The sequence below is a fragment of the Lampetra fluviatilis genome, chromosome 3 (genome assembly GCF_964198595.1).
Source record: "Lampetra fluviatilis chromosome 3, kcLamFluv1.1, whole genome shotgun sequence".
In the NCBI taxonomy this organism is placed as follows: Eukaryota; Metazoa; Chordata; class Hyperoartia; order Petromyzontiformes; family Petromyzontidae; genus Lampetra; species Lampetra fluviatilis.
In genome coordinates, this window is record NC_136277.1 from 16416101 (window position 1) to 16436483 (window position 20383).

Below are 20383 nucleotides of genomic sequence, written 5' to 3' on the forward strand. Positions count from 1 at the left end.
CGCTGTCCAATCCCCGCTGTCCAATCCCCGCTGTCCAATCCCCGCTGTCCAATCCCCGCGCTGTCCAATCCCCGCGCTGTCCAATCCCCGCGCTGTCCAATCCCCGCGCTGTCCAATCCCCGCGCTGTCCAATCCCCGCGCTGTCCAATCCCCGCTGTCCAATCCCCGCTGGCCAATCCCCGCGCCGCCCCAACAGCCGCGGCGGGGGCTGCGGACCAATCACGGAGCGCGTTGCTGCGGGGAGGGGCGGACCCGCGGTCTGGCTCCTCCCACCCGGGCCCCTCCCCGCACGGCCCCAGCTGCTCCTCGTGGAGTGAGAGAGGCGGGAGAGAGAGAGAGGCGGGTCGCTCCTCTCGTCGTCGTCTTCATCGTCGTCTTTCGGTGCAGGGCGACTCTCTGTTGTTCGTGGTTGGCGTCGTCTGCGTGGACGGAGCCATGAGCAAGCGCAAGGCACCGCAGGAGACCCTCAATGAGGGCATTACAGATTTCCTCTTTGGTAAACCCTTTCAGATTTCTTTGTTTCGCGCCGATGTTGATATCGCCTTCCTCCCCCCCCCGTTATAAACATCATCATCATAGATAGAAATTATCCGGCGTGAGACGTCGTCACCAGAAGTTACCAGCAGAGTAGCAAACCCACACGGCTCGCTGGCCGGGCTGTGGACACACCACCCGAGGCTGAATTGGCGACAACCGCGGTGTTGCCTTGGCAAATACAATAGTGCTGTTGCTTATCAAGCCATACACTCCCGCGTAATTGTGTCAAAGGTCGTGTCCGTCATGGTTGTGAAAAAGATATTGGGACGGTTGTGGAACGGCGAGACTTATTAACAAGGCAGCTGTGTGAATGGGCCCTAGCGTGGTTCGCGATGATTAAATATCTCAGCGCAGTGCACGTGTTGGATATTTGAGTTCTTCGAGTTCAGATGAAACTCGGGGAGGATCTAGTTGAGGATCAATAATGTAGTCTTTGGTTCTTTCGGTAAAGTCACGTAGGTGAAAATAAAAAATGAAATAAAAATAACTCCTGTAAAAAAAAATCACATATGTGACTTTACCGAAAGAACCAAAGATAATGGATCATTGCAGTCACGAAAACTTGAAATCTAGAATCAATAATGTGACTTATTGTTGTGGCTATTGAAGTGTAGAGTTTTCATAATATAGGTTTTCGGGTCAGATCGCGTTATTTATAAATGTGTCGTAAACCTCCACCACCCGACACGGCCAAACAGTAAAAAATGTGTCACTTTTTTCAAAGGACAAAATAATTCACTTTAGCCCACCGATGTGTTGGAAGAGAGAATCAACAGCATTTAAAAATTTGAGTACGACGTTTCGCTGATAATTACAATCAGCTCCCATTCAACTTGCATCCTACACCCGTTAGTTTATAATGTAGGCAGATGTGCTTAAACACAAGAAATGTGTAATAAGCATAATGGAAAAAAACCACAAGCAGTTCCTGAAGAAGAGCATTGTGGTCCTCCTGGCTTAGGGCACCAACACGATTTAGTAAGCAGTGATGGGCAACTCCGGACAAGTTATGTTGTGATGGGATTTCTCGGCATTTTCATGTTTGATTAAACTTAAGACTTTAATATTTCACATGTAACACCTGAGACCTGGCCAATTGTATGGATTTTCACATAAAATGTGCCATAGATTTATTTGGAATCTGATATTGTTATTGATCTCATAGTTTCCTAAATACTTTATGGCTGTGTTAGTGATGGTGCAAAATGAGTTTCTTGACTTTGTTTTGCCGCTGGCAATTTCACTGCCATCCAGTAGCTGCAGCAGCAGTGTGGAATGCTTATTTCTCAACTTTTAGTTTAAAAGGTCATCCTATTAACAACTATACATTATGACATTGTTCTTGAATCACATTAACAGAAATGTATAATGGGTGTGTGCAATTTGGAGTGGTCAAATTATAAATTGATTGTTTTCCTTATGTTACTGCATGTATAGTGGTAGACACCGTGGCTGCAGATAATGTAGTTATCTCTTAAATGGATAATTTAAAATGATCTGTGCGGTGGTTTCTGAATATATGCACCTAATCACACATGCTGCAATGCAGAGAGACAAAATGAGAATATAAAATATAAATAGTAACAAATTCTAGATTTGAAGCTTTCGTGACTGCAAGGATTCATATTCTTAGGTTTTTTCGGTAAAGTCACGTAGGTAAAACACAGCTGTCGTGGCTGTGACGGTTCCACCTGAAGGCGGAGGCTTGTGTTGCCTCCAAAACGTCGTGATTTTTTTTTATTTTACTTTTATTAATTTTAATGTTTTACCTACGTGACTTTACCGAAAAAACCTAAGAATAGTAACACATTATTAATTAACCTGGTCCCCACCTCATGTACGTCCAGGTATACAGGTTAGGACAGCAGTTGTTTGGTCTGGTATCCCGCAGATTTATAGGTCACAGTCGTCGCAAAAAACTGACATCACATTAGAAACCACTTTGTATCTGGCGTTATGAAGCTGCTGTTGAAATTAGATTTGAAGTTTTCGTGACTGCAGGGATCCATAATCTTTGGTTTTTTCGTTAAAGTCACGTAGGTATAAACAATAAAATAAATACATTTTTTCACTGAAATTGTTGAAAATGTTGAATTGTCAGCACAAACAAACGTTAAGGGGATGAGGTGAAGGACTGTTTAATGTGTAGGCATCAGGATTTAGGCTTGGGAGATGCTACATCTGCCATTGTGTATAAGATGCTGCAATATGACTGCATTGACTCACAGTTATTCGCTTGCATGTTTAATTACAATTGGAGGTTGAGCCTTGGCAGGAAGTCAACAGTGATTATAGCATATGGGGTCAATCTATTTCAACTAAAGAAGGGCTTGCAAGTGATATGCCGTAAATGTTCTCGTAACATTGTCAGTAAATCGTGAGGTATATGAGTCCTAGACCATCATTAGATCCACAATTCTTACTTGGATGCATATTTATGTGTTGTGCCACATGTGAATGAATATGGAGCAGTGCATGTGAGACCATCGCTGCTATTTTACCAAATTTGAAGGCTTATATCGCTGAGAATATGAAAGCAATAAGTCCTAAATTTACTGTTTTAACAGATACATTTCTGTCGATAGAAATGTCACCAAAAAGTGTTTCTTGTATTTTATGTGGTGATTTAAACAAAATGTTATGCAGTGTGGTTAAAAAAACTATTCATAATATGTTACTTTGGTTTGTGAATTCTGAATCTGAATAAGAGAAAGCACTGTTATGCATTATCTTTAGCCCTTCCCTATGCCAAGATACAGATTCTTAAAAATGCCTGCAAGGAAACACGAGTCATAAGTGTTGCCTAATCCCCCCTCCCTCCCTACTTAATATCATTTGGGATCATGGGTACTGATACCCTTCTGAAAATCTCATATATCAAACAATTGATTACAGAGTTACAGAAAAATAAAAGACATGTCAAGTTATTGCTGATATCTGGTGATTTGACATTGAATGAGCGCGGGATTATCTCCACTGTGTTTTCTACCACCCACTCAAAAATATTTACTGCTTACACTTGCCTTTCTGGCAGTATGTGGTAGCAGCTCCTGCTTTTAGTCCATATAATACACAACATAACGATACAAGTCATACCTGTTATAGCAAATTACAGATGCAAATACTTTTTTTCTTATTTTGCAGTACCTGTTGTACGACTACTGTGTGTATGATATTGTTTTGGTGTGCTCTTTGTTTTTTCACAGAGCTGGCAAACTATGAGAAAAATGTGAATCGTGCCATTCACAAGTACAACGCCTATCGGTATGAAAGCAAACCACATTGGGATCTGTACACATCATGTCTGCACAGCTGGGCACAGGCATATGTATACAAGTTCACAGTTAGTTCTCACCTTGCATACACAATCAACGTGAAATGGATAACGCACAATAATTCAGTGAAAGCAAAGACATAAACACGTATTGTAGAGAACCAGACGAGATGTGATGGGCACCAGAGATTGAGCTTGTTTTTAATCTGGACTTATTGTGGTTGCCCGTACTTAAATCGGTATGCTCTTCCAGACCATTGGGCTGCCAATGAGAAGCTCCATTCCTTTGTCTTCAGCTGAGTTGGTTTAACACACAGCAGGTCCTTTCCAGATGAGCGTAGGTTGCGTGTTGGCGCTTATAGGTTAAATGACCCATCTTCTTGGTTCTTTCGGTAAAGTCACGTAGAAGGGAAGTAATAAAATAATAAAAATAAAACATAATCAAATAAATTATTTTATTAAATAAATTATTTTATTATGTTTTATTTTTTATTAAATAAATAAATTTGTTACGTTTTTTATTTTATTACTTCCCTTCTATGTGACTTTACCGAAAGAATCAAGAAGATGAATCCCTGCAGTCATGAAAGCTTTAAATCGAAGGTTAAATGACGTCGCTCAGGTAGGTTGATTGACCGAAGGTTTTCACCTTCAAAGCGAGTACTGCCACCTTTAACTTGACTGTCATGCACTGGCAACCATTGAATGTCCTTGGGAAGGTTCTAAGAGCTTGTGTGATGTGGAGCCAAGCAAACAACTCTGGCCAGGGTGTTCTTCATGGCTGAAGACATTTGCTGAGGCCATCATATACACCACACAGCAGCGTGGTATAATAGTCCGGGCATGTGACAACTACACATACACAATAGTATTTCTGACATCCTTGTCGGGTGTGGTAGGTGCATGATCGGGTCAGCTCACCAACACGTGGTTCACCTAACATTGGGCAAAAAAAAATTGCCTCGTTCCTTACAAATGTTTAAAAAACCTGAAAACAAAACGCTATGCATATGCATAGATTAAACACATTCAACATATGGACCTGCAAAATAACATTATGTACTGCCGACTAACAAAATTAATATGGGGAATAGCTGGTTTGGCTCGCCTCATGTTCTGGCTAAATGTAAAAGGAGTTGAAACAAATATAATTAAATGCATGCCAAAGGGTTCAGGACCACGAGCAAGAACAGCAGTGGCACGATGCTCCTGGTTCCATATCGGAGTGGCAGCCTCTCTGCTTCAACTTTTCAGAATCCATCCTCATACACTTTTCCATCACAGTTTTTGCATTCTGTTCTTTAGCAAACTTTAAAATCTTATCCTTGGCATGTTCTATATCATACTTGGCCAATTGTCCAAGTCCGTTTTACATTATTAGAGCATGTTTACTTCATCTAACGTTTTCATATGTCTTTGTCGCCAAGGTTACCAGTCACCAGTGTAACCATGGCCCCCAATAGATGGTTCTTTTGCTTAGTTGGCCAAGGAGAACAGGGCGGGATGCTGCTCGGAACCTCTGTGGTCATCACGTGGTGGTGGTGGTGTGGCATGGGTGCACGCTCAGAATTTTTGGTACATTCTGGATGCTTTAACAGTGTATACTTGAATCACCTCCCAGCAGAGTAACAGTTCTATGAATCGACAGTGGGTTGAATAATTACATGCCTCCTTCGCATGTGGATGGTAAGCAATGGAGTACTTACCCCTATTAAATTGAGCCTTTTGTTAGGCAAAGCAAGTCATCTACTCTCAGATGAAGTGGGGTTATACAATTTTGCAATTAAGTATTTTTTTGTGGCAATGAAACATTACAAGCAACGCAAATTAAAATGAGGTCTGGATGGTAGTGAGTTGAAAAAGGTACAGAGGGCATGCATAAGCAAGATAGGGAAGGAGTAAATATTGGATGGTTTCCTGCAAATACATGTACACACTGCATCCATGATTACAATGTTGTGTGTTTACTAAAGCATGATTGAGAGCACCAAAACATTGTCCATCGCAGGAGTTACATTCTTGAAAATTGCTGCAATCGGAAAATCTGCAAACTCAAAGGCAAATGGGAAAGTTAGGGTTTGATTCACGGTCGGTAATACGACACCCCCTCCTTTTCTTCTACGTTACCCTACATGAACTCAAATATGAAACAACAAGTCTTTAAATGAAAAACATGATCAATATTTTGAATCGTGTTAAATATAACTCATACACTACATGTATAGATTGAAAACAATGAAGGTTGTTTACAGTACTGTACATGTATACGTAAAAGTAAACCTGAAAATAACTATAAAGTTAATGATGCTGCGCTCTCCCCTTTCACAAGTCTATTTCATAACTCTACTTAATCGTTCCGAGACATCTCCTTCCTCTGCTTATTTTCCTTCTATTCACTACCACTTGGTAGTAGTAATAGGTTTTTACCCTTTTATCTGGCAACAAAACTGACACCTTTATACAAGGGATCATGTTTTGCATTAACCACAACACTTGCGGTCAAAATGCAAAGAAAAAAGACAACTATGATAATGTGTACACTGTCCTTGAAATTAATTGGTCCACACCCGAGACAGCTTTTCTTAGAGCCTAGTCTCACATGGTGTTGGACCAGATGGGCCATTGGAAAATAATCAATAAGGTCACTGATAAAGTAAGAAAAATTGTGCAGCTCAACCTCACCGCTTCACTGGACGCTGGGAGCACTTGGACTGGGACCCGAATGGGCTGCACGGGAAACCGGATGGCTTGCGTATGCTTCTGCGGCAACATCATCGCGAGCAGTACGCTTACGTGATGCATACAGGAATCCTGCGATCAACCATGAAAGGTCGACCAACAGAGAGGCATGATCGGCAAACTGTATCTCAAACCATTTTGCGTCAATAGTCCATGATTGGGAAAGGTTTTGGTGTGCATTAATTGTAATCATCCCACATGTTCCTATCATCTTAGACATTATTGATCTACCTTAATGGTGGATAACTGATTAAGTGATGGCGATGAAGAAAAAGAAAAATAATAATGCTGCGAATTTGATTTTGTTTTTACAGAAAAGCTGCAGCCGTCATCGCAAAGTATCCAAACAAGATAAAAAGTGGTTCTGAGGCCAAGCAACTTGTGAGCATCACTCTCATTCTAATATAAACACATGCCCACATACTCATGAATGCACTCGCACACATTGCAAGATGCCAAACAACAGCCACTATTGACTGCTTAGTGGTGGACACATTACTGCGGTACCTGTGCCACTGAGAATACTCTAGGACCACGTAGAGTCGTGAAGGCTTGCTGACAGGAGGTCACGGGTCAAGTTACATGTGTTAGGAGCTGAGTATAATAATAGATAATAATTTAAAATACTTTATAAATCCGCAGTTAAATGAAGGGACTCCCCCACACCATGTTAATCGTGTTTTTTTAAATATCATACTTAATATGCTGCTCAGTGTGGGTCAGTAAAGTGTGGGAGAGAGACAGGCAGGACTTGTTCAGATATCACTCCTTGGTTTGGTGAGGCGTTGCCAGATATCAAACTCAGGTTGCCATGTTACTGACTTGTTGATACCATGTATGTGAGAATTGGTAGACAAACCTTTTGTAAATCCAGCTCGTGTGGTTGGTTATCCTCTACGTTGTCTCTTATTATGTTCCAAATTTGTGAATTGCATACTGCATGCACTTTTCAAAATTGTCAGTGCTATGATTATCTGAGTTCCCACAATCCCATTTTGGTTTCCATTAATGTACAGGAGGTCAATTGACCTCTACCTTCTGCTCTACAGTGATTTTTTTTTATGGGGGGGATAATGCTTCTTGTTAGTTCCTATTCTGGCCCTGTAAGCCTGTGGCTTTATGTTAGCATAGTGTACAATTGACATACCTTGCAGAAATAGCGGAGCCAATACCCTACATTTCGCCACAAGTTATTTTATTTTAAAAAGAGTTGTAACTATTTACTTGAGTGTTGGGGAGCTAACATTTTTAATTCATAACGTTTGCGTGCAATTACATCAGCTAGCATAAACGATTGTGACTGAGTGGGTATAAGAGTGTGTACTGGTACAAGTAAATAATATATTCTGTGATAAGTGGATGGATTGTTATATTGGTAAGTACATGGATTTATGGATGAATAAGTGGGAGATCATGAGACACACTATATTTCTGTATCTCGGCAGGAAGGTGTTGGGGTGCAAATCGCAAAGAAGATTGATGAGTTCCTGTCAACGGGGAAGTTACAAAAGCTGGAAAAGGTAACATGAATGGTACAAATGTAAACCCCCATGAGCAGAGCTCTGTCTGACCTGTTTGAATGATTATTTTGAGCACATGCACTCATCTATGCGTTGTCAGTGATATGTGTATGCATGGAGAATCCTAAGTGGTGAAAGAGCTCAAATCACGATGGGGAAAATAATGAGTTTAGGGTTCGTCTCAACCTTTCACTCCTTCAGGCCTGCTTAAACATATCGCAGTGGGAAATTAGCAGTGTCTTCCTGTGGAGCGGCTGGTCCCCCCACAGTAAGTTCCTTCTCTGGTTCGACCAAGAACAGAATTGGGCACTGTCCTATTGCTCACTGAACGAAGAGACTGTAACTTGAACATGAATATCTCTTTGCAGATTCGTCTTGATGACACATCGTCTTCCATCAACTTCCTGACACGCATCACTGGCATCGGGTGAGGGCTTCTTGTGGTGATGATACGCGTGTCAGTTGCAATCTGCTATTGTCACCGTGCTTCATAATGTGCACGTGTGTGAGGTACTGGAGACCCCCTGTATATCGCAGGGGTTACATTGTTGGAAAGTGCCGTGAAAGCCAAAACCGCGATATTCAATACTTAAGCCTTGCCTAAATAATGGGGTTAGGTACCCACAAACCAAAAATAGACACATCACAATTGATATAAGTACTGTACTGTATGCCAAATAAACGAAATAATTGAAATAAACACGTAAAAACCTGCTCAAAAAACATTCTTAGACAATAAATAGTATACATACTGAATAAATACTGTACTTACTGATGATGATGATCCAAAGTGGGTGTATGTTATTGTCCATGAGTAGGGAGCGGTGGGTTCGAGGTTAGCACGCTGCGCTACAAACCCGGTGACCTGAGTTTCAATTCCTGCTCATGCCCAATACCAGTGACGATTATCTGAATCAGTCCTGGGCCTCCCCTAGGTTAACTTAGCCTATCAAATGAGTATCTGGTGTGATGTGTAAATATCGCCACTGGGGAGACAAAAGGTGGCTGGGCGTAGTGCTGGCCACTCACCTGCTCAAAAAGAAGGACTGTCCACTCCTCTTGATGATTAGAATCAGTCCACTAGACCTTCTATCGAAAGTCCGGACGTACTGGTCAAGTGTAATGTGTGATCAGGGGGGTGTGCTATAGAGAGGGTGGGTGTTGGAGAGTATAGATGGACTGTTTGGCTTGAAATCATGGTTTGCTTCATGTAGACAATATATATTTACTGCACTGTGAAGATCTGTCGTAAAATAAATCGGCAGACTATGCCTCCTTTCCATATCTGTCCTTCCACAAAAAATACAAATATGTGTTGCACATCTCATCAGCCACACAGCCTGATGGGAGTACATAATTTCAACCCCATTGATTCATCAGAAGCAAACTCTGGACTTGTTTGGCATTCGGTGTCTATAATTAGCAGTAAAATATATTTTTTGGCAATGCTGGTGAACAGCCAAAGTGTATAAAGCGTCTCTGTTAGGTTTGGGTTCTAACTTGTTGGCAAACTATATAACACATAGCAATCATGATGATTGTGTTCATATGCATTGTCCTTGAGTGTGAATTATTCTGTCGCCTTTATGTTTTCACTCAATAAACATTTAGCTTGTTTAACTTGACTGACCCACAGACCTGCTGTTGCCAAAAAGCTGTATGATGAGGGAATTAGAACACTGGACGGTAAGGAAAAATCCTTAACACATTTACATTTCAGCATTGTGATAGATAACTTATAAGAACAAGCTTCCGACTTGGATCATATTAGTGATTTATGTATGTATGTATGTTCAACTTATTTCCCCCGTACATAGCCAACCTTGATTTTTGCATAATAACTGCAGATTTGTGCAAGATTATTTGCTGATATTTTTGAAGATACCATTTTCCATTTTTAATGAACCGTTTGTTTAGTGCTATGGTTGCACCTGAGGTATGTGGCTTGGACACACATTTATTTAGCAGCCAAGATGCAACAAATTGCCATTTTAATTACGTGCACAACATTATTGTGCAGAAAAGATGGACTCGTCCACCGTTGTATTTTTTGTGTGTACATAGTTTATATTTCTGTTATTGTTTGTGAGAAACTAGAATGTCTACTTTTCCACTTTTTACAGACTTAAAAAATAACGTCGAGAGACTGAACCACCACCAGCGCATTGGCCTGAAGTGAGTGAATAACAAAGTGTGATCTAGTGAGCTTGGTTTGTGTTAAACACATTCACATGTTGTACAGTGTTATATTTAAAAAGGTACATCAGAGGTGCCAAAGGGGGTCAGAGGTGGGGCTATCATATCCCTTCAGTTGGCAGTCCACATCAACAAGTCGGATATGCAGTGCCTGTTAATAGACCGGTTGTAGGAACCAGTTCGGTTTCATTTTACCAGTAAAAACGATGTAATGTTTACGTCAACATCATCATTTTTAGTGTTTGAAAATATATCGTAAAATAAAACATGTCGTAGAGATTGATTAAATGAAACGCTTATTGTACATTAATAAATGGTAATTAATTACAAATGAAATGTTTTAGGTAAATTTTAAGTCAAAATGGAATGAGCTTTTTAATTGATAAAAATAATACATTGTCAATAGGCTTGTAGTGGTTCATCAAGTAATGGACACTCGCAATGCTGCATCAAATTACGTGTGTAGGAATCGATTATTATTTCTATTGCTATAAATTGTTTACAAACTATTTTCAAATGTTACATTTGGGGTAATTGAACGAACGATATAGAACAATTGAAAACGTAAGAAAGAGTCTAAATGAGAGTAAACAACAAACACAATAATAGGTTCTTGAATATCATCTTAACTTGATCAGATTGTGGTTGGTGTTGAATCATGGCTAAATATGCCTCCTATAAGGACAGGGAGACGTGGCCGAGTGGGAACGTTTTTGCAGCTAATTGCAAAAGTTTTTTCCCCAAGAATTGGTTTTGATCAGTTTTGTTTTTATAAATTAAGATAGTTATTTCATGAAATATTTTTCTTGTTTGTATATACTTACCTAGTTTTGATTTATCTGGTGTGATTGGATGCCAGCCAAGCTCACTGTCAATGTGAGCAACCATAGCAGTGCTGCATGTAAAATCCCACAGTTCACGTGCACTCATGCACCAATCGCACTATTACTCAGCGTAATGTTGTGTTCTATTGAAATACTTTTGTATTTTTCGTCACGCTTTCTACAAACTGACACAAATCTTGGCTTTGGTATTCAACAACATGGGACATCAACGGGCCGATACGCACATCTTCTTCATGAATGTAAAATTAAAAACAAGCCACAGTGTGACTGGTTATACAACCCAAATTTATGTACCAAATAGTAAACCACTCTAGTGTGCGCTCCTTCAATGGAGGAATAATAAAACTACAAGAACTCTCTCATGAAGCTCTCACGTGGATAGCAGATCTCGATATTGCCATTTAGCTCCTGAACCGATGTCACGCGCAGGAATAGAATAGTACAGAGGGGTGCTCCAGTGTTTACTTCGGAAATATTCCCATGTAGATGGGGACGGGAGCATGGGCTGCCCTGCTGGGAGAAACAAAATGGAGTGCACTTGAAAGGGGAAGTCGATCAAAAGCACCTTTCGTAGGAAATTAGTCTTATCCTTTGTTAATTTCTCATAGTTTAACTAAATATGCTAGATGAAAACTTGTTTTTATGTAATCTATGCTGGGGGAAGAAAATGTGAATATTTTCTCATGACAGTGATTAAATAATTAAACCCAATGAATCTGTCTGTTTATGGATTTTTTTTATTCCATTAGCGGCTGTCGTTATTAAACCTTATTCATCCTACAGCCCACATTCACTGCTGCTTCTCCTCTGCGAAGACACCATAGTATAAGAATAGGAACCGTTTGGAAAAGTACAGTTTTTCTGTTTTATGTTCTGGGAAGTGCCAGTATAGCATGCCGTCATATAACATGTTAGTATTCTTTTTAAACTGGAAAGGCATTGGTACCAGGCTTTCACACAACAATTGTCATGTGAAAGGCATGCAGAAATTATTGGATGAACATTGATTTCTTGCGCTTATAATAAATACATGCATCGAAAATGTGTGCATGGGAATTGATTATTTTGCAATCTATGCACGTGATATGTTCACGTGCACACAACTTGTAGACAGGGCCACACACATTTTGAAACAATACAAACAATAAAAAAAGTCAACTCTTAAATCAAAATGCAACCTGCGGTTCATTAAATGGTCAGTGAAGATTATTCATTGTTCCATGTATATTGCAGTGTATGGTTGTAAAATGTGAATTGTAAGTTTTCAGTACTCTCGTCCGAGTATATTTAAATGATCTATAATTTTTATGGTATGGTGTCAGAATTTTAGCATTGTGTTTCGTCTTTGAATGCAGATACTTTGAGGATTTTGAAAAAAGGATTCCCAGAACTGAGCTGATGAAAATGCAGGTGAGCTATGTGCCATATACATGTGACTCTCACTTGTTTGACTCGGTGATGCATGTTAGTATGATTGCTAAGCTAAATATGGTCACAATGATTATCATGAAAACAGACTTTGGTGGGGATATGTTGTCAGTAATGTAAATATATAAATGTGATGTTTAGGATCTGGTGTGCAAAGATATACAAGCTTTGGATCCTGATTACATTGCTTCAGTTTGTGGCAGCTTCCGCAGAGGTAACAAGCACACATTATTACACGTGCTATGGTACATGAAACATCTAAATAAAATGGAAGAATGCTTTTTGGCCCTGAACGTTGTTACATAATCTACAGATGCCACTGGACATGATGCTGAAGAGCCGCACACTAGCGAGTCAGCAACACATTTCTTCAAAGGAATTGTTCGTTGAAAACCGTACTGTCAATCGTAAGCATTGGATCTATGTGCCCAAGAGCCCGTTGGCACCGCAAGGTGCGTCACCACAGGCAATTGGATTCACGATTCCATCCAAAAGTATCTCAACTTCCAAGGGACGTCGGGCATCGTCCACATCCTTTCCCTGTCTGAATAAGGGTTAGGACATTTCATTGAATAATAATAATAGTGAAATATGACATTCACGTGACCATTTTGAACAAAATGGTCACGTGAATACACGATATTGCTCTCCATTGCCAGTAAGGAGAAGAATAACAACACAAGGCTTCAAGCACACCCCCACACGCCTAAAGAGAAAACCCAATTGTGTTCATCAGCGGCCCGGAGTAAGGAGATCATTGTAGCGCTGATTTTCGTGCCTGCCATTATGAGCCTTTGTCCTCGCTGGCAAAGCGAACTCACCATGGGAACAATTTATTGCCGTACCAGGTCCACTGCAGTGCTTGTTAACACCCCAGCCACACGGACTGAAGCTTCGCAAGAAATGTTAACAAAATATGGAGCTCACTATAGAAGTGGATGTGGGTTGTCGGATGTATGTGCCATGGCGTCTGCACTGTGTTATACAAATATATTTCAATAAATAATACAGATTTGGCAGTTCAAAATCATTGACTATTTTTTATTGACTGGTTGTTGCAGGGGCAGAGTCAAGCGGTGACATGGATGTACTTCTGACTTTTGAGAGTTACACATCTGAGAGCAAGAAGCAGGTGGTTTACAAATGAATCATGGCCACGGTTTCTACATTTTGTAAATACTCACCTATTTCCCCTCCAATTTGTATTTCATATTTGCCATTATTTAATTGCTATCTGCTCCTTATTTTTTTCGGGATAAATTTTACAATATTCTCACATTGTTCATATAGTGTTGTTGTTGTTTTACTCTCACACGGTTGTGATTTTCTTTTGTACCCTCAGCCATTTCTTTTGCATAGGGTGGTGGACCACTTGAAGTCCACTGGGTTCCTCACGGAGACATTATCCCGCGGTGAAACCAAGTTCATGGTAAAATTATTTGTCATTACATTCGACTTCATCATCATTGTAATAGTCATCACTGTTATCTTCAGAAGTAATTTGTTTGCATATACTCTTTAGAGGCATGGACATGAATCAATTGAAAATGTACGAATGTTATAAACGATATGAGTTGTGCGCCTTTTGGCGTCATCTGGTCCAACCCATGTGAGACTAGGCTCTAAGGAAAGTTGTCTCGGGTGTGGACCAATCAACTTCAAGGACAGTGCACATTATCAGAGTTGTGTTTTTTGTTTGCATTATGACTGCAGGTATTGTGGTCTATGCCAACATGACTCCTTGTAAAAAGGTGTCAGTTTTGTTGCCAGATAGAAGGGTAAAAAACCAATTATCAAGTTCCATTTTCTCCATACCTAAGCAATGGAGCAGTGCTCATCCTGAGCTCACTGAAAATTTGACGTGTTTACATTCCGAAAGTGTGGTGCAGTCTCTATCGGATGATCACTGGTGAGTATGCACAGTTTAAGTGATCATTATGTCGAGGGATGATGAGATGAACTGACTACCAACTTTGGCTTGAACTCGCATGTGGGGGTCTATCTTGCATCAGCAAGAGTAATTTATCCGGTCATTGATGATAACTCGATATTAACGTTTTTCTGTTTTTACGTCTCTTCCATGATGGCTATCAATACTCACAGGGCGTGGGAAGGCTTCCCGTGGTTGATGGTGATGATGATGATGAGACAAACCGACCTCACCGCCGTATTGACATCCGGTGAGATGGAAATTATTAATGTTTTCTGTTTATTTTGTGGTATTATTCAGCAAACATGAGAGTAGACAATTTACTATATCTGTATGTTTACTTAATGTTTCACATTTGTGCATTATTTGTGTGTGCTTTGCTGTGTGTGCTGTCCCACTGTGTTTCCATTTACCAGACTCATTCCAAAGGACCAGTACTTCTGCGGAGTGCTTTATTTTACAGGCAGTGATATTTTCAACAAGAACATGCGAACTCGGGCACTGGAAATGGGGTTCACCCTCAACGAGTACTCCATCCGGCCAATCGGCATCACCGGTATATTTGTAATGTGTCCCCGATGAATCGCCCAACTTTTAAACATTCACCTGTGTTAGCACTGCCCCCGATGGCTATAGTAGCAGCTTAACACCCAATTCTAAATTTTTACACTAAAACTGACATGCCTCTGATAAATGTACAGATGAGTAGAATTATCTGTTGGTCAAATAATTCTAAAACAAGTACTGTGCCTTGATGATCATGTTGAAGTAATTTATCTGTGGATTTTAATGCTCGTTTCTCTGCGTGTATCTGTGCGTGCACATGCATCTATCCTGCGCGTGTGCATCCACGATTACAGGAGTGATCGGTGAGGCGTTGCCAGTACACAGTGAACAGGACATCTTCTCTTATATCGGATGGTCATATCGCGAGCCTAAAGACCGGAGTGAATGAGTCTCACAACAGATCTGAAACCTACTCTGTCTTACTGTGTAAAACTAATCTCAAGTTGGATAATTGGCGTGAGAGGGACATTTTTGTATTATCACATTTTTGTTTTAGGAATCACGTTACTCCCAACATTAAAATTAGCATCATTTTACAAGACAGGGATTTATAAGCATGTATTTACACGCAGGTTCACAGAATTAGGAACAATGGCACAATCTAAATTATGTAGCCATCTTGGTTGCTGCCTTATAACTGAAAATAGAAACGCAAACGTTTTGTGCAGTATTTTAGCACAAACCAAATCTGATATCCCAAGATTATTTTTCATTTCTGTTAAATCTACCTCTTGTATACACAAAATCAGCCTCGATTGCCCTGTATATTGCAATGTGTGCAGAACTTTCCCCTTAACTAAATCCTAAATACAGGCATCTTAAAATTTCTCGTTGCGAAAATTCGTAAAAACGATCGTTTTCCCGTTGACTCCCATGTTAAAAACCGAGTTGTGATTCAGCCCCAAAATGTTTCACTCTTGAACAACTTTTTTTACGTGAGAAATACAAAGTAAAATTCTAACATAAAGTAATAAAATATCATATGTAACACTTACTACCACACATGAAACCACAGTGCTTGCAGGTGCCTATCTTCAGCTTCTGCAATTAACTAGCGCCCCACACCGCTCCTACTCAACCATTACAGTTCCACCACAAAGCCCCCTTCCCCCACATGGCGATTCTCACGCACTCAGCACAGCTGGTGTGTTGAACTTCTTAAAGTAGCCAACCGTGATAATCGGAGGTGCGTCGGAAGGACAACAAACTGAACACAAAAAGCAGTTTCTAAAGAAATGTGTTTTAAATATAAAAGCACATAGCTCCAGTAGCCTCCTAATATTGGAAGGAAGAGTGTTCAAGACGGCCGCAGAAGCACGTCTGAAAGTGTGCGATACACACAACTGCGGGCCGCAATGCGAGCCCCCTCCCGCCATGGAACGCATTCGATCGATCGGTTTCCGCTCGTCACGTGAACATTTGCTCATTTTACAAACAAATTCGTCTAAATTAAATTTGCTGGTTATAGAGAATGCTCGTTGAGACGCGCCTGTATTCAGAATGCCACCATCTGGCATCACACCAGCACCTGTAAACAAGACAAATCACCTCCGTAACTCTGACCTCTCCACTGGATCCCAATCCAATTCTGCATCTTTTACAAATCACCCTCACCATTTTTATGATCCTTCATAGAATCAACCCCACCTACCTTATCCAATTGAATTTTAAGCTACTCTGTCACATGGTCTCCATGCCAGCAACCAATTGGCAGTTCCCCTTGTCTGCTGATAAACAATTTGTTTGCAATTCCCTTCCTCTGGCAATTTGCACTGCAAATTCTTTTTGTTGAAATCCAGATAGAAGGCCAGTTATTCTCTGTCGTTTAACGTTTTTATGAAATGCCTTTAAATATCATGTCACATGACTTTCTCCCTTCTCAAACAAATCTACTTCCATCTCTCCCCTTCAGTAGTTTCCGCTGTATTTCTGCTCTGAATAAAGAGCAGAAATAAAGAGTATCCGTGTGTGGTTTATCCAATTTGTGGATTAACAGCACACCTGAGATTTTACATAAATTAATAACTGATGGATTTTCCCTTAAGCCCAAATTCATAATCTAAAAACAGTTATACATTATTATTCTTGGAAAAGTGTATTACTAGTAACGTGCTTAAACCGAACAGATATGTGCTCTTGTGAATCCGAAATCGCCTCTACAGTACAGTAGTTGCATATATTTATACAACAGTGGCCAGAGATTGCTTTTGGTGTGGCTCTGCTATCCACTTAGTGGGCAGTCTTCTGTGCGGGAGCAGGAAAGTTTTATCACTGAGCATGCGCATCAATCAGTCGATTTTCTACTCCAAATTTTTGTTTTGTTTCTTAACAAACTCAATGTTCATAACTTAAACATAAATTATACCTATTTTAGTAGTTTTTGGCATAGAGGTCGACGGAAAATGGATATTTTTGGATTATCCACGATTTTGAATTATCCGCGGCCGTCTTCCCCGTCAGCGCGGGTAATCGAGCTCTGCTGTATATTAAAAAGTTTTCCATTTCAAATTATGTCCATGCTCTTGTCTCAGATTTAGTGTATTGAGGTTCGGTTATATCTTGGTGCTTTTTAAGTCAAAATGTTAATGTGTAACCTCGTATATTGAATATCAAGGATGCGAGTACTGGTGCTCGTGTATAAATGCCATTAAGGTTACATCGGTACCCATCATACCAAATGGTTTTCATTGTGCTAATAAGGGATGCAATTATGGTCAAAACAGCTACATCATTTGGGCACAGGCTCATGAATCCAAGTCAAGGTGTAATTCCAGTTATTCCGTCAGCAGCCTTAGAATAGAGCTGCGTATGAATTCCTAAAATTCATACAGGTAGCCTAAAGGGAGAGTGAATGAGTGTTTTAAACTGGGGTGCGTGGATGTAAAATGATACCTAGTAAAGTATTACTGTTTTAACCCATGTGAAATATTTCAGTTATTGAGTAAACCAATGTTTGTTTAAGGACATACTTTATTGTGCATGTAAAAATAAAAAAGGCAAAAACAACAAAATTGCATATGCATTTTAAAAGTTTAGTAAATCATGCAAAGTGGTTCATTAAAAAGAAATCAACGTGTAGGCAGCATGTTGTCCACACTCATACCTGACATTCTACAGTCGTTTAAACAGACTGACGTGCATGCAGAAAAATGCCACTTTCAGTTCAAGATGACACGAGCAACTACACTTGGGCTTGCATCGAACATAATTACATTTCCATTAGCTTAACCAGAAAATTCTCATTGAGCCTCGTTACTTTTTTATTACACGCTTTTGATTAACTCTGTTGTAACTTCAAATATTGTCACTCAATTTTAACCCACTTCCCAATGTGGTATCGACTGCAAACTTGGTATACTTATGTCATACTGATGACAATACTATATTCTATCATAAACACATTTTTTTTTAATATTTTAAATATTATTTTGTATATGTTATGTTTCGGCTTGGATCTAATTGTCCACGCTCAACTGACGTTGGCTGTAAATGGCCACGGCCCCTTACGTTATGGCAAGCTTCGGGGCCACTTCCTGGAGTCGTGGAGTTCTGCCATTACGAGTCCGGTACATTTCATGAAAGCGTGTTTAAAAAAGTATTTTTAAACATTACTTATTTTGAAAGAACCTGCTTCAAATGTTTGTTCAATTCCCTACAATTTAAATTGTATTTCAATATCTAATTCATATATTTATACCTGCTAGAATAACAATAAACTATATTGGAAAGTTATATTATTTGGGTCTTTCGGTAAAGTTACGTAGATAGGTTCAAGGAAAATAAAATTATTTGAACCTATCTACGTGACTTTACCGAAAGACCCAAAGAATATGAATTCCTGCAGTCACGAAAGCTTTAAGTCAAGAATTATATTGGAAGGCTTTTGAAGTCAAATGAGTGAAAGGCTTTAGCATGTGTGAATAATAAGCACATGGTCGTGTACTAAAAAGCTTCTTCCCAAGGCTGGCCTTCATTAGAAATTAAGCATTTGGGAATTTGCTTATAACTGAGGGCTCCACCATACAGACCTTATGCTTCTGATTATAGCGTTGCACAAATGTGCGATTCTGCATTCAGTGTGTATAGCCTTTTAAAATGTAACAGTTCCATCCACCAATATCTTTTAATTACAATTCAAATATTTTCAAATAGTGATAAATATGAAAACAACGCGTTATGGATCATAAATATGTGGAACAAGCTTAATGTCCCCTTGGTCTGTTAAGTTTAATTTCACCGATTCGTGATTGCACCCGCCAGCAATTCCTGAATTTAGTTTCGGATATACTTGTGCGAGCAAACGAATGTATTGGTTTCTTGAGCCGAGATGAATTCAAAGAAATATTTGCCTTCAATTGTGTGATCCCATTGTCACGTACACCCCCCGGAAGATAATAAATTAATATATGGCCACGGCAACTTGAACCATCACACACACACCTACAGTATACGAGCTGAAGTCGGCACACAGTAGGCGAGCCTCATCTATTCTCACGTGTGCCGGAAGGCCGCTGTGAAAAGTAGGAAGGTGTGTCTCTTGTTAATCATGTAATCGAAGGTCCATTGAGCAAATAAGTAAAATGCTTTTAAATGCACAAACATTTGGATATGGAACACTAATGCCACTCGTGTTATGTACAAGTCCAAGGGCTTGGTGGTTAGATATGTGTTTCATATCTTTGTATTTCGACTGTGAAAACTGTCAATAGTTTGTGTGAAAATAGATTAGGTTTGCCTAGATTTACTAATGACTGAAGTATTAAAACCTGACGAATGAATCGTGTCATCCATCACAAAACTGAACATGCATACAGGCAAAGTAAAAAAAAGCACACTTACTAACCCTACTTAATATATTTACATGATATTTAACACTTGCGTTTGAATCTAAAAACACCACTGGTAAAGTAAAGCTCTACAGGTATCCGTTGATTGACGAAATTTATGCGTTCATGAAAAAAAACACGCATTAAACGAAATTTCGTAAATCGGAATGGCTTTTTCCATTAATACAAAAAATTAGGGATGTGTTTTGACAATATACACCTACAGTATATCGCTTTTAACAATACAAAAAAATTGACAAATATTAAATCGATTGAATAATTTAAAACAAACAACCATTTAAAGGATCTCGCCGAAAGATATGCGTGTTGGGATGACGGGAAAGGGGTCCTGTCGAGGCGTCACTTGCGCTGGAGGGATCCCGTAACTGCAGAGGATGGATGACGCAACGTCACGGGGTGCTGCTTGCTTGATTAGGGGCCGTCCATAAATGACGTCACGCGATTTTGGACGATTTTTGACCCCCCCCCCCCCTTCGTCACACGGCGTCACAAAGTCAGAC

The 20383-nt window shown here is 39.8% G+C and overlaps 1 protein-coding gene across 1 annotated transcript; it reads left to right on the forward strand.

Moving 5' to 3' along the window:
* Nucleotides 1–290: 290 nt before the first annotated feature.
* POLB (DNA polymerase beta) lies at nt 291–18095 on the forward strand. Its single transcript, XM_078883998.1, has 14 exons — nt 291–496; nt 3744–3801; nt 6865–6931; nt 7996–8070; nt 8439–8497; nt 9707–9756; nt 10194–10245; nt 12467–12521; nt 12681–12753; nt 13601–13671; nt 13882–13968; nt 14643–14719; nt 14886–15025; nt 15330–18095. The coding sequence occupies exons 1-14, from the start codon at nt 436–438 to the stop codon at nt 15422–15424; spliced, it is 1020 nt and encodes a 339-aa protein (XP_078740124.1). The 5' UTR covers nt 291–435; the 3' UTR covers nt 15425–18095.
* The last annotated feature ends 2288 nt before the right edge of the window (nt 18096–20383 follow it).